This window comes from Crassostrea angulata, chromosome 10, assembly GCF_025612915.1.
Source record: "Crassostrea angulata isolate pt1a10 chromosome 10, ASM2561291v2, whole genome shotgun sequence".
NCBI classification, from domain to species: domain Eukaryota; kingdom Metazoa; phylum Mollusca; class Bivalvia; order Ostreida; family Ostreidae; genus Magallana; species Magallana angulata.
Genome location: NC_069120.1, coordinates 42,979,817 through 42,994,998, shown reverse-complemented (window position 1 = coordinate 42,994,998; position 15,182 = coordinate 42,979,817). Strand labels below are relative to the sequence as shown.

The 15,182-nt window shown below is 33.9% G+C and overlaps 1 protein-coding gene across 2 annotated transcripts in view; it reads left to right on the top strand.

Annotated features, from left to right (window-relative positions):
• LOC128166095 (uncharacterized) overlaps positions 1–15,182 on the top strand; it is a 39,849-nt gene that overhangs the window by 12,918 nt on the left and 11,749 nt on the right. For both annotated transcript variants that reach the window (XM_052831030.1, XM_052831029.1), the window contains exons 9-37: positions 365–437; positions 635–909; positions 1,543–1,609; positions 2,731–2,987; positions 3,374–3,437; positions 5,194–5,456; positions 5,864–5,921; positions 6,434–6,729; positions 6,877–6,934; positions 7,059–7,324; positions 7,693–7,759; positions 7,894–8,165; positions 8,471–8,540; positions 8,670–8,944; positions 9,162–9,228; positions 9,319–9,575; positions 11,043–11,097; positions 11,235–11,512; positions 11,612–11,669; positions 11,844–12,100; positions 12,401–12,479; positions 12,584–12,861; positions 13,002–13,059; positions 13,275–13,540; positions 13,703–13,763; positions 13,892–14,160; positions 14,273–14,342; positions 14,453–14,718; positions 14,911–14,986. In XM_052831030.1, coding sequence (XP_052686990.1) covers positions 365–437; positions 635–909; positions 1,543–1,609; positions 2,731–2,987; positions 3,374–3,437; positions 5,194–5,456; positions 5,864–5,921; positions 6,434–6,729; positions 6,877–6,934; positions 7,059–7,324; positions 7,693–7,759; positions 7,894–8,165; positions 8,471–8,540; positions 8,670–8,944; positions 9,162–9,228; positions 9,319–9,575; positions 11,043–11,097; positions 11,235–11,512; positions 11,612–11,669; positions 11,844–12,100; positions 12,401–12,479; positions 12,584–12,861; positions 13,002–13,059; positions 13,275–13,540; positions 13,703–13,763; positions 13,892–14,160; positions 14,273–14,342; positions 14,453–14,718; positions 14,911–14,986 — 4,756 coding nt within the window. The remainder of the gene's footprint in view (positions 1–364; positions 438–634; positions 910–1,542; positions 1,610–2,730; positions 2,988–3,373; positions 3,438–5,193; positions 5,457–5,863; positions 5,922–6,433; positions 6,730–6,876; positions 6,935–7,058; positions 7,325–7,692; positions 7,760–7,893; positions 8,166–8,470; positions 8,541–8,669; positions 8,945–9,161; positions 9,229–9,318; positions 9,576–11,042; positions 11,098–11,234; positions 11,513–11,611; positions 11,670–11,843; positions 12,101–12,400; positions 12,480–12,583; positions 12,862–13,001; positions 13,060–13,274; positions 13,541–13,702; positions 13,764–13,891; positions 14,161–14,272; positions 14,343–14,452; positions 14,719–14,910; positions 14,987–15,182) is intronic.

The window sequence follows — 15,182 nt, the reverse complement described above, 5'->3', positions numbered from 1 at the left end:
ACAGGCTTTTAAATATTGCAAAAAAATATGTAACAGCATTATCTATGCACTATTTGCATTAACTGGACATTGTCTCCTGGTATTTCATGGGCCTTCCACCTTTCCTTCTATTTATTAAAGGAATTGTACAAATTATATATCTCAATTACTGGGAAGATCTGTCATACATCACCATACAGTGCGAGTATATTTTTCTCTCCATGCATTACATGTATAACTAATTAGACTATTTTTCAGAAGGTATTGTGATTATGAAATAATTTTGCTGCTTTGTTCTCAGGTGACTGTTTAAAAGACCAATAGGTTTCATGCTAATAAACCTAACATTTTTTATGCTAATTATATGAATTTGGTGTTTTCACAGATAAGAATTTACAAAGGAAGAATATTGAGTTTCCAGATAGCATACTTCGTTCAAAATATGTCTACGAAAAAAGGTTTGAGTGTTTACAATTTACATTTTAGTGTAATTCATAAGGGTTTTATAAGTAAATGTAGTTCCAAAATTATTAAAAAGGTAATTGGATTAATTATTTACTTTGAATAATTATCTCTTTGTCATAACTGAATTTACTGAAAGATCATTTTATGGAGAGCAAGAATTTACAGTATTGGTATGTTAATTTTATTGTAGGAAACACCGAGGTGAACTCCTCTCCCTAGTGAAGTATAATATTTCTATATCCGGCGTATCTGCCACCATCAAAGTTCCCGCCAAGCATGATATACAGATACAGGTCATGAAACAATACACAGACAATGTAAGGGTTTATGAAGTATCCAACAATCTACTGTTCCCTGAGGAATTCAGTTTCCAACTCAATGTTTATGGACCAGGGCCAGGGGATAATGAAATGACCTTGTGGGAGAAAGTCATTCTGGATGTTTATAATGCTGAAAGTAACTGCAGTAAGTCAGGGTTTTTTTCAGTGGTAGATTCCCCCTTGTCCTCCTCTTTAAAAAAATAATGCTTTATTTTATATGTACTATTAATTTGGATTTTGATCTGTAAAGGAAGATTAATGTACTTGTTAAGGTGTTATTTGAAGCATTTGCAATGAAATATGGTTATAACGTAGCACCAGGTCCCAGTTTTGATTTGTTATGAACCTTATTTGTTTATATTAAATCAGTTTATCTTATTATAACAAGGTACATAATTATATTATTTTGTTTAGGAGGATATTTTATCCTCAAAGTTTTTCCTTTTTATATTGGAAAATTGTAATGGACTCTAAAAGCCTTAGTTACATGAAAAAAGTATAAATTGTTAAGATAATGTGATTTAAGCAATGGCAATAATAAGAAAAATACAAAATATATTTCATTTTTAAGATAAAAGGAATAAAACTTTCTTCGTTATAAGAGTGAATTTGTTATAAGCGTGTTTTTATATCTGTGTTGTACTGTATCTGCTTTCATGAAATGGATTGGTATTTGCAATCTCCCTCTAAAAGAGTGATGTCATAATATCTGAAAACTTAATTTACAGCTTTCAAAGTGCTTGTATATCTGAGATATTAAAAACTATTTTCTTTTCAGGTTCACAGGCCTGTCAACTGAATTCAGTCTCAATCAAATGCACAGATGAATACATGGATTATGAAGGGTAAACATAGATACACTTTCATCTGGTTTTCACATTTTTAGCCAATTTTAAAAGATAATAAAGATAATGTTAAAGCTGCTTGGTCCGGTTTTTTGGTTTTTACAGTATCAAATAATTTTCAATACAAACCAATTATCTAAGAAAGTTATGGACTTTCTCCTATTTACACCAGCAGAATTGGTCTCCTTTCAAAGTTAGAAATATTTATATAAATAAAATAATTTCTTTTTGGGCAAACAAAAAAACAAACCAAAATGCATCACGGGAATGTTTAGAAAAGGGAACCGTTTGGTTTCATCCCCCGGATGATTGGGTGTATTCAACCAGCATGTTATGCATCGATTGTAAACAAAGCAAACTTCATAAATATTAGCGAACAAAATGTACACATTTTAAAAAATTTACCTGAACATTATGATCTTTATTTATAGCGATGTCAAAGTCGTAATACAACCATACCGGTCTCTACGTCAGGGGGGAATTTTATCATGAGGCGAAAAAACACGATTCCCTTTTTTGTCGCTTGTATTTTAAACAAATTTTGTACATAATTTTTTTCATTGAAATTTGGCATAATTCACCGGGAAAATAACTGAAATGTCTATTATTATACACATACTTAGCATCACCATCGCCTAAAAACGTACCCAAAATTTTATATAAAATCGGACCAAGCAGCTTTAAAAATAAGTTTTGGAATTGATAATAGAAGGGTACCAGTATATAAATAGTGCCTGTTTGGAAGGGTAACAGTTGAAATTGACACCCAGAGAAAACCATTTATTATACTGAATGTCTTAATTTCAAAGAGAACTTAGTTGCTTTTATGTAGAAATGACGTGAATTCTTCGTCGAACCTTATTCGCTTAATTTACGTGCATGTAACAGTTGGTTGTGTTTTACGTTGGCAAGTCTGTTGCTAACGCTGAGGGTAAAAGAACAGATTATCAACTGCGTCTTAACCAATCAGATTTCAGTATTTAACATGAAAGTATAACAATAATAATTGATATTTACTCTGTTTTGATTCATAAAAAAGTTTCAATTGTAAATTGTAGTTGCTGTAAATTGTAGCACTCTTACACACTTTGTACAATTCTTCCTCTTTTTGTGTTTTACAGAAGGGAAGTGACAAGGTTGTATATATACATATTTACTGGGATACTAGCTCACCCGCCAACTAATGCTGGCCCATATATTCGAGCTTTGCAAAACCATTCAGCAATCAAGGCCACGTTCTTTTCTGGCAGTCTCGATTTGCACAACCTGCTGTGGTACCGGCATCATTATGATCTATTTATAGAAGGCTCAGTGGATCAGAGAGACTTGCCTGAATTTGTGAGGAGGTTACAGAATGCATGGTACAGCGCTGAACCAGGTTTGTAAAGTAAACATTGAAATTTGGCACTGAATTGAGGAACTCTATTAAGGCATTAAACAACTTATATTGACCTTGAATATAAAATGGATCTTATGTACTGATCTGAATAAACTTCAGCTAGTATCACTGCATGAGTATGTCTCTTGGACAACTTCATGGCAACATTTCAACCCAAACTCCACTGCAACATATCAACAAAACTCAAGAGTCCCATGTGTCACATTTTGAAGTTTTTTTTAAATTCATGTATTTGTTCATGTTAATTGAAAAATTGAAATATTGATGTCAATTATGTTTGGAGAAAATTATCTAAGAACTGTTTTATTTCTATACTGGTAGCATACATCTTAATTCTGTTGTTTCTGATTTCCCTTTGATTGTAGGATATTACTGTACACTCTGTAATGCATCCATTCATAGGATAGAGAAATATGTTGGAGAAAATGGGTAAGCACTAGTAAACAATATTTTCAGCTTTCTTTTACATGGAAATTGGAGATATTGTATGGTTGATACAATACCGAAATGCCTTCTTATTTTTACAATGCGATTTATGAGGCCAAAAAAAATTAATCATTAGTTTCTCGGGCCAAAATTTTGAAATTTTGATGAGGCAGGCAGGTTTTTTTTTTTTTTTTTTTTTTTTTTAAAAGGACAAAATTTACAGTGACGGTAACCCATATTTTATGATTTATTCATCAAGCTGATACATTGGCTAAGTTTAAATATTTCTTTTAATTTGTTCTTTTTAGTTTAAAATGTCTCTGTTTCCTTTTCAAAGGTTAAGTTTTTGCAGATGAACAAACAATGACAAATGGTGTGTGCCCCTGCTTCATTTTGCAGCCCACCTTTCCCCTCCACAGTAATAACACAAGTCTGAACTGAAATAGGGGACTTCTTATGGCATTTCACTAGCTGAATTTGCCATATAAAAATTTATCAAATAAAGCAATTTTATTAATCTTCATTGCCTTGAGGACAGAAATCAAGTAAAAGTAAATAAGTCATCAAAAAATTTTCAAATAATAGAATTGTCCTTTATTCCTGCTACTAGGCAATATCACAGAGGCTTCAATTTCTGAAGATAACAGAATTTTCAGTGGTAGTACTAGTGTTAACAGGGAACAACATAGGGCAAATTTAGTTTATGGAGACTTCACTTCTGAAATTATCCCTCACAGAAAGATAGGGAGAAGTTTGAGAAATTAGGTGGACTTCCATTCTTTGACAATGGCATAATGCTAAAGATAATATTTGTATACACAGATTCAACCTTAATTTAAATTGGATTAGAAGCAAGTCAATTAAATATAAAAATAACTCCTAAAAAAATTAAAATCTTATCCAATTTTTAAAATTTATTATGTGTATTCATACATTTTGTAGATGAAATGTTTCGTAAATGTGTTGGCTAAATGACAAATAAAACCAGTCTATGTGTTTCAGTGTATTTTGGAGGTATTAGTCAAACCCTTTGACCCAATTACAACCGTCATATAGTTGGATCTGTTTAACTTTAAAGATAACTGTAGACAAACGGTTTTATGATTATTTTAGCATTAACTTGGCAAAGTTATTAACTAATTACAAGTTACCAACTAATTATAAAATCAGCACCTAAAGTTATAAACATCGGTTGTAATTTTCAGTGCACAGTAGGGGCATAAGTGGTTGCATCAACCTTATTTATAACGTCTAAAGATAAGACAGTCGCTAGTTATTAATCACAAAAGGGGTTAATTTAGGCTATGAAAATGTCTTTTGAATTAGATAATTTTCATTTTATTGCATTAGGGGTTAACTTTCACGATCGTGAAATCAGAATACAGGGCAACTTCAACCTCACTTTCTGAGGAAATTCTGGCGAAGTTACCGACCACAAAGCGAGTACTTATATTTACATAAACTTGTATTTAGCCCAAGTAGCCCCCTAGGTTTGTCAATGGGTAGATGTGTCAGATAAAATAACGTTTTCACTGACAGAGACAAGCATTTATTCTCAGCGTTTGTTTACATTGATTCCATAGTAGAGAAAACCGATAATGATAAGATATGAAAAACCCGGAAAAATAACGATAAAAAAAGTTTGATGCGGCGATAATTTTACTGATGCGGCGGTGCCTGAGAAACAAATCATTATTTTTTTTTGGCCTGATGGTGATTTCTTGTACAACCTCATATATCAGGCTCTTTGTTTCAACAGGGAGTCATTGACAGCTATAGTGTACTTCTTCAAAGTTCGGGAAATCTTTTCAATGCCAATTATGGATGAAAAATACAATTATATACAGTATATAAAGCTGGATAAATTGACTGATGTCAATGGGAACCAGTACAGATTATATAATGGAACAAAGAAATACCGCTATGAGCATGCTTACAATCTCCTCATAGACGGCCAGATAGACCCAACAGATCGAAGCCAGTTTACTGCAGCCTTGAAACAGGCATGGCTGGATTACAATGGTGTGTGGTAGATGAGAAAAGTTTATATAGTTTATAGAGTTAAAAAATAATTAGAATTGATACATAAATATGAATTGATACTGTAAATTCCTTATTAAACGCGAGGAATTATTTTCTGCGTAAAATTGTGTGAAGCAGTCCTCGCGGATTTTAAAATCTTGCTCTTATTTTTCCAACAGTTTTGCGCTATATAAAATCATAACAAATAATTGCTGCTCGCAATTTTATATTCTTGCGAATTTATGCAAAACAGCGGAATTACAGAATTAAGTACTCGCATAATATAATTCACAGTATACATATTTACATGTATCATCCTTCAATATATATTTATTTTGTGAACAAAACTGCATCATACTTGAACAACATTATCACAGATTTGTAACTGCATTGAATTTTGTTTTCAGCATCCCTGACTAGCATTACTCCTAGTTATTTAATGGAAGAGTATGTCAGTTCAACAGGGTAAGTAAGAGAAATTTACATGGGCAATTCTTTACACTAAGTCACTTACAGTTACTGAATTTCTTTCCCAAAGGGCCTAGCTCTAGAGGCATATGGCAAATTCCTAAGCAATTTTAACTATCATTATGTAAATCAGAGGTGTGTAAAATTCAGCAGAGCTGGTATCGCAAGCGCTTGCCAAATTACCATATACCGGTACCTGTAAAACAAATTTTGGCAAGCGTTCGTGAGCACACTCTCTACTGAACAAGACTCAATACACTTCCCAGCTTTTGATGAGTTCCTGAATTTATTGTTATTTTATAATGATAATTATAGTATTGAAAAGAACAATCTAGTTTATTAGCATTGAACTGTAATTTTTCATTGTGCAAATCTGATGTGAAAATCTCATAATGAAATGTGTTGGCAAGTGTTTTGCCAAAGATTCATACTTTGATATGTATGATTTTTATTTTTTACAACAGTTTACAAAAATTATGACATTGAACAAGTTTAATATTTTATTGCAGTGACTTGGTGACCAATATTGTGTGTTTTATCTCGCTCGGTGACCTTGATATGGATGCTCGCCTGATTCCTGCTCCCACAATGACATGGTTACACCTATGGAGGATGAACCAATCAAATCTCGTCTTCACCAGGGCTGGAGGCCAGGCATACCAAATCTACACCAAGTTCTCACTCAGTCAACTCCATCTCAGGACAGACCTGTTTTCAATGTATTTTGAAGGATATATTAAGGTTGAAAATTGGATAGAAATTCAGAAATCTCTGCAGAATGCATGGAATTCTACAAACTTTTCAGGTAGGCTATGGGAGACACAACAAATTTTGCAACTGTTAATGGTTTGTTGAATATTCAGAGCTAAGATATGTGTGAATTTTGATTGTGCAGCTAAGAAGATTTTTAGCTACTAATTTGACTGAAATATTGTATCATTTTCTATTGCAGGAAAAAATATCAGTGTTCAAATTTTGAGGAGCAGTACCTATTCTGTGTATTTCAAAAGGTAATATTTAATGAAGATAATAATGATATGTATTACATAAATAACAATTAAATTGAATTAGGACTGTTAGATGAGGACAAGACTTCAAGAGTTGCACATGTTAAAATCTCATTGATTTTTTCAGAGAGACTGTCACCATGTTATGGTATAGTCTCCGTGTGGATGGTAAACTGGTTTCCCCATTTACTGTTCTGTACAGCCAGAGAACACTGGTGTACAACATATCCATGGTCTCTCTAGCATCCAGATTCCCTGTATATGTTTTAAAGGACAGGCTACTCGACAGGGGGAACCAGTTTACTCTTTACTTTACCACCAAGATTAACTACCTAGACTTTGACCTTGGACTGAAGACTCAGCTTCTTGATGTTATCAAAAGGAAATGGAGAGGTAAAAATTTACTCAAACATACACTAATTTAAAATTGCTTTTTTGTATAAAAACAAAAACAAAAAACGGAACCGTTCGTCTGTATTACTGTTATATGAAGACCTTGTTTTGCCACAGAGATAAAAGTTATATTGTAGTTGGTCTGATGTATGACAAATAAGCTACTTAATACATGTACTGATAAGTTATAGGTTCAAGTCAAAGGTGAATGAATGACCAGTAAAAGTTCAAGGTCATTCGTCAAATGCAAATGAAGGTCATTGAATGAGGTCAAGCTAAGAACTTTATGTTTAGCAAGACATCTTTTTTATAAGTGCCCTGCTATTCTTGCATCTAAACCATGAAATGAATGTGCTTTTAAATTGCAGATTCTGGTAACTACAAAAATTTAGATTTGTACATTGATTTCCAAGAAAAAGTGTATGGAACAGACAGGTAATATATTTTACAAAGTTGGAATTTAAGTTTACAAACACATACAATTTAAAATACGTGTATAAAAATAAAAATTGAACATTTTCATTTCACTGAACCAAAAGTTCTGATACAAAACATTTCAATTTGATCAGCATGGTACTTTGGAAGTTAGTATTCTACTTGACGTCCAACCAGCGAGAAATCCACAGTCAATTTGTCAGCTCTATCACTCACCAGCTGTTCCAGTCAGAGGAAATCAAGGGCATATCTGGTCAATTGTATCATTTATACAAAGGTCAAATGTCATCTACTTGGTTGTCCTACAACAGCCATTTCTCCTTGACCTTTGGCTCTGAGGTGTCAAGGTTGGATTGGTTAAAGGTCAAACAAACACTCTCCAGCCAGTGGTGCAGAAACAGGTTTGGTAAGTATTGTAACAGGTATTCTTTCATTTCAATGGGACACTGGTTATACCCAAATGGAAAAAATAATTTAAGACATATATATTTCATATGTATCTTTTTACTCAGATACAATTATTAGCTATTAAGTTCATTTCTTATGGTTCAATTATCTTAAACTGGGCACAGAAAATACAATCAATTCAGAGTTTGGAATTACTGAAAATTAAGTGTACTTTCATAGTAATTTTATAAGCATTCTAAGTGAGCCCATACATGTATTTTAATTTGAGAAATTGTGACATATTTTTTAAACTTATTTAATCAGTATGTGGGAACGGACAAGATGTTTCTATTACCATTAAAGAACAGGAGCAGTACTGGAATGACATTTCAAGGTCAGTCTTTGTTAAATGAATTAGGTTTATTGTTACATTTAACATTGTTACATTTGAACTTTGACCTGAATTTACAAGGTCTTGTTATGCATTTATTTAGCCTTTTTTTCCTGATTTTTCACACAACAGGCAATGGAACTGGCAGCTGGTCTACTTTGTCCATTACAAAAATCACCTGATAAGTTCTCAGTCTCATTCCTCCATCGATACAAATAAACTTAATTTCTCTTGGACAAATGTATATAACGGAACTTATCACCTGGTGAAAGCAAGCAGTGGATGGTGGAAATTCTCTAGGTCATTCCACCTGTGGACAGAGGAGCACTTGACGATCAATACTGAGGCCATGGACAAGATTCGTTTGGTCTTGCTGCAAGCCTGGTATAAGATGAATGTCAGATCTGGTGAGTAAGGGGATTTTTTGTTGTTGTTTAATTTCAATATTTCTTGGCAACTGTCTTCCAAAATCAGGCAAAATGCTTTTTATGCACCATTTAATGCACTGATTTGTTTAGATCCTATCTTTGTTGCATTTTAAAAAATTAGTGGTATATACATTAATGAAGCAATGTGGAGAAATGGTAAGATTTCTCTAAAGTTTAATTTGATTTTCTACTGCAGATTTAAAGACTTGTAATTGCGTTTCCATTCATATTCTACCACAGCAAAGATATTATGCAGGAAATGGGTAAGTAACATCCATGATGTGTTCTTCTAAAATTAATGACACAATATCACTGGCTTCTTGTAAATGACCTTATCTATTTTATTTTTGTAGAAAGTCACTTTGGAAGTTGACATACTTTATCTTATACAAGGGTAAAGTAGTAATGGATGCCCATCTATGGCCAGCATTAAACACTGCTCTAATTGACTGGAGCACTGTGACCTCTCAAGAGGTCAAGGTCAAGACTGATATTGACCTCTATTACTATCTGTACATGCTGAAGTTTTCTCTGAATCATAAGCTATCTATATCTGAGTATGGAAAGGTTGAGAAAGCCCTGACTCAGGAATACACCATCAAACATCCAGGTAGAGACACTTGTTGGCTATGTAAATTGAATTACTTCATTCACACTTTTATTACTAATACATATACACCCAGGGCAATATAGTTAAATAAGTTTTTAGCTCACCTGGGCTGAAAGCTCAAGTGAGCTATTCTGATCACATTTTGTCTATCGTCCGTCTGTCCGTAAACTTTTCACATTTTCAACATCTTCTCAAGAACTACTGGGCCAATTTCAACCAAACTTTGCACAAATCATCATTAGGCAAAGGGGATACAAAGTTGTGAAAATTAAGGCCATGCACTTTTTCAAATGGAGATAATTAGAAATTAATGAAAAATTTCGAGTAATTTTCAAAAATCTTCTTCTCAAGAACCATAAAGCCAGGAAAGCTGAAACTTGTGTGGAAGCATCCCCAGGTAGTGTAGATTCAAAGTTGTGAAAATCATGATCCCCTGGGGTAGGATGGGGCCACAATGGGGGTCGAAGTTTTACAAAGGAATATATAGAGTAAATCTTTAAAAATCTTCTTCTCAGAAACTAATCAGCCAGGAAAGCTGAAACTTGTGTGGAAGTATCCTCAGGTAGTGTAGATTCAAAGTTGTGAAAATCATGACCCCCGGGGGTAGGGTGGGGCCACAATGAGGGGTCAAAGTTTTACATAGGAATATATTGAGTAAATCTTTTAAAATCTTCTTCTCAGAAACTAATCAGCCAGGAAAGCCGAAACTTGTGTGGAAGCATCCTCAGGTAGTGTAGATTCAAAGTTATGAAAATCTTGATCCCTGGGGGTAGGGTGGGGCCACAATGGGGGTCGTAGTTTTACATAGAAATATATAGAGTAAATCTTTTAAAATCTTCTTCTCGGAAACTAATCAGCCAGGAAAGCTGAAACTTGTGTGGAAGTATCCTCAGGTAGTGTAGATTCAAAGTTGTGAAAATCATAATCCCTGAGGGTAGGGTGGGGCCACATTTGGGGGTGTTGGGGGGGTGTTAAAGTTTTACATAGGAATATATAGAGTAAATCTTTAAAAATATTCTTCTCAGAAACTAATCAGCCAAAAAATATTTTATAATTGTTAAGACTTTGGCTCCAGAACAATTCTTTGGCTTTACAAGAAGGTTCAGAGTTTGATTAGCTATATATCCCACATATAAACAATTGTTAAGGATCTTTTTGAGAACTGCAATACTCAACATGTGATATGACTATAAAATCATCCTGTTAGAAAAGGGACTAATGATTATAAATATAAGAATATCCAGGGGAAAAATGGATTTTATTTATACAGCATCTACATGTATTATTGTACATTGTCCAGATTGTTTGTATCATGATTCCATTAAACTGATTTTATCATACCTATTGTTCCTCAGGTGAGCGATGTGGCCCATGGGCCTCTTGGTTTGTGGAGAGAGGGACAATACATTTATATATTCTGATACCAAACCAGAATTTACTTGCTATATTCTTGCCCTGATTTTACAGAATGTGGATGCCATGTTTCCATTGCCCACCAAGAAGAGGTTATTGATAGTCAAGGGTAAGAATTCTACCTACACTAGACAACCATATAACCAGCTTGATTTTTATTAAAATAGTTCATCCCTGACTCAACAACTTTCCAGTTTTAAAAATGTTGAATTGGTTTAATTATGCTTTGTCTTACAATTTGCATAGAAAATCTTCCTGGATAGTGTATTACCACCTTGTAAAGAATGGAACCTACCAGAATCCCTCTTCCTACACTCCAATTAACTGGGGCCTCTTCAGCTCCAAGCACAACTTTACATCATGGGATGGCCACAAATTGGATTTCTCATGGTCTCGGTATGGAAATCATAAGTTTGTGGGATACAGCCAATCAGGAGGCTTGTTTCTCCAGACTTGGGTTCCTCCATCACTGTATGGTAATTTTGCAGCATGGTTAGAATGGTACTACCAAAGATATTTCAAAGGTAAGTTTCTGAGTTCAAACTGGATCAATTATATATAACATAAATTTAAGCCCCTCATTCTTATTTTGAAAATTCTTTGATTCTTTTTTTGTATTCTAGACTCCACAGTTCATGTAGAGATGACAAATACAACCCGAGAGTACAAGAAAACAGATGGGTAGGTTATAAAGATGTTATGACCGGGTTTACATGGTTTACATATTACCATTGTTAACAGGGGTTGACATATATACTTTATCACTGCAAGTTGTAGAGAGAAAAAATATCTCTCTATCTCTTTAATTGAACTATACAAAAACCACTGTGGAATTTAATTATCTTTGGATTAAAGGTCATCTGTCTGGCATCTTCCATTTATTCTGAAAGTCAATGGCAGCATTGTTACACCACCCTCAATCAATTCAACGACCTTTGAGACGACCTTCAACACAACATCGCAATGGAAGCAGAAGTTTACATTGGTGCATACAGATGAGGTTACGGACAAACACAAGGTCTTCTCAATCCTCTTCAACCACAAAGTGTCAGAGCCAGCTAAGGAGGAGATAAAAAAAGCCATCATTGCCACATTTGTTCAGCAACACCCTGGTATGCTCTCCCTTTACTCATTTATGATAAGTAATCTTAATATGCTTGAATAAGTTTTACACGATTAGACAATTGAAGTGCTACAAAAGTTGGCTGATTTGCCACCATGCTTTTCCTACTTTACTTACATTTTTAGACAGTTGCTAGCTTGTATTTATTTTAAGCTTAAACTTTAAGTTTAAAAGTTAAAGTTTAACTTTATGACAAAGAAAATGAACTAAATAATATGTTATTAAATGAAGTGTATTTTTTTGATACATGCTTAAATAACTACCGGTGTATGACGTTCTGTATTATTAGGTGTGAACTCCTCTTTGTTGAATTTGACCTTTGGAAGTCAACAAGAAACTTTCTCTAGCAAGGACAACAAAACCACTGGGTATGTATTAATATATTTGTGATTTTTTGCAAAATTAACTTTGTATAATAAAGGAAGCCTAAATATCAAGACTTGTTCTAAAGTTACAATGTTTGTTTCTCTAGAAAATCTTCATCATGGGAGTTGAGTTACACCATCAGTGTTGGTGGTTCGACTGTAGATTCCAGAAGTACCACCAGTCTTAACACCTCCCTCTTGACCTCTAACCTCAATGTCACAGGGCCAAACAATGTCAAGTACAGGGTCATCACAAACACAGAGGCCCACACATACATTGCTGCCAGTCGAGTCTCCTCATTGTATGTCAAATCCTTTGTGTCTGTGGAGGACATCAAAAAGATGGAGGAAAAAATTGCCATTGCTTGGAAACAGCAGTATAATAGTATGGTCAAGATATTGAGAAAAGAGTTTCACCAAAAAAATAATGATGTGAATTTTATAAAGTAAAGTTTTTTGGCACTAATTTTTAAATATTTTAGGATAAAAATTTCTAGTGTACTGTAATCTTTTTTTGCTTAACAGTTTCTGAAGAAGTAAAGGTGACCTTCATTAGGCAGAAACAGTATATGAACAACAATGGGTAAGAACTTCAAGAATTGATTTAGTTTTAAAGAAATAATTTCTTGTGAATTTTTTGCAAATAATTTTGATTTTTAATACAGAATTATATAATGATAGATAAATAGCTCTTGCTGGTTTTGAAACACAGTAGATAACCAGAGTCCAGAATAAAATTTGTCATTCATACACACAATGACATTATACTGATAAATTAGGATGATTATTGTTATTCAGAGAGGCAGTGTGGAAGTGGGACTACACATTGAGTTTGAACAGTTCCCACTTGGTGAGGGCAGAGATTCCCCCTGTGGACCACACCCACTTACAAGGGACTGTTGGGAGTCTGGTCTCTGTGACAGGAAGGAAGTACCAGCTGGTCCAGTCCAGTGTCAACTTCCTGGACTATCGGATGCACTTCCCTCTGTATCTCACTTCAAAGATGGCTAAAGAAAACAAAGACGACTTCAAGAAATCACTAGAGGAAGCTTGGGCCAAAAAAGGTAAAATGTGATGTTTGATGTGATTTATTGAATATACATGTACAAATATCTTTGAGTGTGAACAAATAAGTTTAGTCTGTTATTATTGGAGTGTTATGTTCATACAGCTTCAAGAAAAAGTGAATTTGTATATAAAACTAATCCAACAATTTCTTGTTTTAGGTTTAGGAGCTGTGTCTGTTCAAATAGTGACACAGGAAGAAATTATTGACAAGACAACTGGGTAATTTTTCAGCAAATCAGTTCAAAAATGATCTTAAAACCAAACCTGATAGAAATATTTCCATAAATGATTGTGATAAGCATTGTATCTATTAGGAACACTAACCATGATAACAAACTTTTTTTCAGTGTTTCCTCTTGGAAACTTGTCTACTTTTTGAAACACAAATCTTCAAACGCTGTCGTGGACTCTCGAGTCACTGAGAATATTAATGCCACTTACCTGTTTCCTGTGGTTGGGCCGAGAGGTGTGTACAGGTATCGCACTCACCTGGACGTCTCTCAACACTTGTCCAAATCCATGTCAAAATATATCACAATCAACACCAAACTTGACATAAAGGGAAGAGCTACACTTGGACGTGCAGTTACTGAAGTCTTAAAAAGCAGCATCACGGGTAGACACCATAGATTTGTTGAATTTACATCTGATTGTTATAATATTGTTTTAGGATTTATTTTCTGTGAGGTATTTATTGAATTTAAAGTATGGTGTGTGTAATTTTGTAGAAACTAGCCTGAAAAGCTCAATATCTGTAGAAATAGCTGGACAGGAGGAATATTTTACCAAACAAAATGGGTAGGTATTTAAATCCAGCTATGAAATCTGATATTTAATATGATTACTCTGCTCTACACAGATATGTCTGAAAATATTCTTTGACTTTGACTTTTCTTTGTTTCTTGAAGGAGAGCTTGGAAGATTTTGTATTTTGTGAGACTGGGTGGTGACTATGTCCCAGCTACGTCCCTGGTCAGTATCGACCAGAACCGCCTAGTGGCTCTTCTGTCCAACTTCACCACCTCTCACAACCAGCGGATCCAGCTCATCAAGGAGATTGACCTGCAACACAGCTACAGAAATGCTTTCTCAGTTTATTTCACTTCCAAAGTGGCAGTTGCTCATTTTCTCAGAATTCAACAGTCGATAGTCAAAACATGGGAGAAATCAACAGGTTTCTATTTAAAAAAAAAATTTTTGTAAAAAATTTCTTTCAAATTAGGTTAAATTAATACCAAAGTAAAAACAACAAAAAATAAATTATAGCAAGGAAAATACGAAAATTAAAAAAGTTGGTAGATAATCCATCATAATTGGTCAATTTATTTGTTTAGTCTATTGTTTTAAGGGTGTATTTTTCTTACAGTGTACACACAGTGCAACTGCCTTGGTATTGATAACATAACAGAGAACCACCAGGAGGAGGTGATAAATAGCCATGGGTGAGTAGATTTAGTGTGATATATAATATATACAGGTGCTTCAAGTTGATGGCTCTAAAGTTGTTTTATAGAAATGGTCAAGTTGATGGCTCTAAAGTTGTTTTATAGAAATGGTCATATATGTCAGTCAATCCAATTCTTTATTTCACTTAGAAACCAGATTATAGGTACTTTAGGTACATGTATATGGTACACA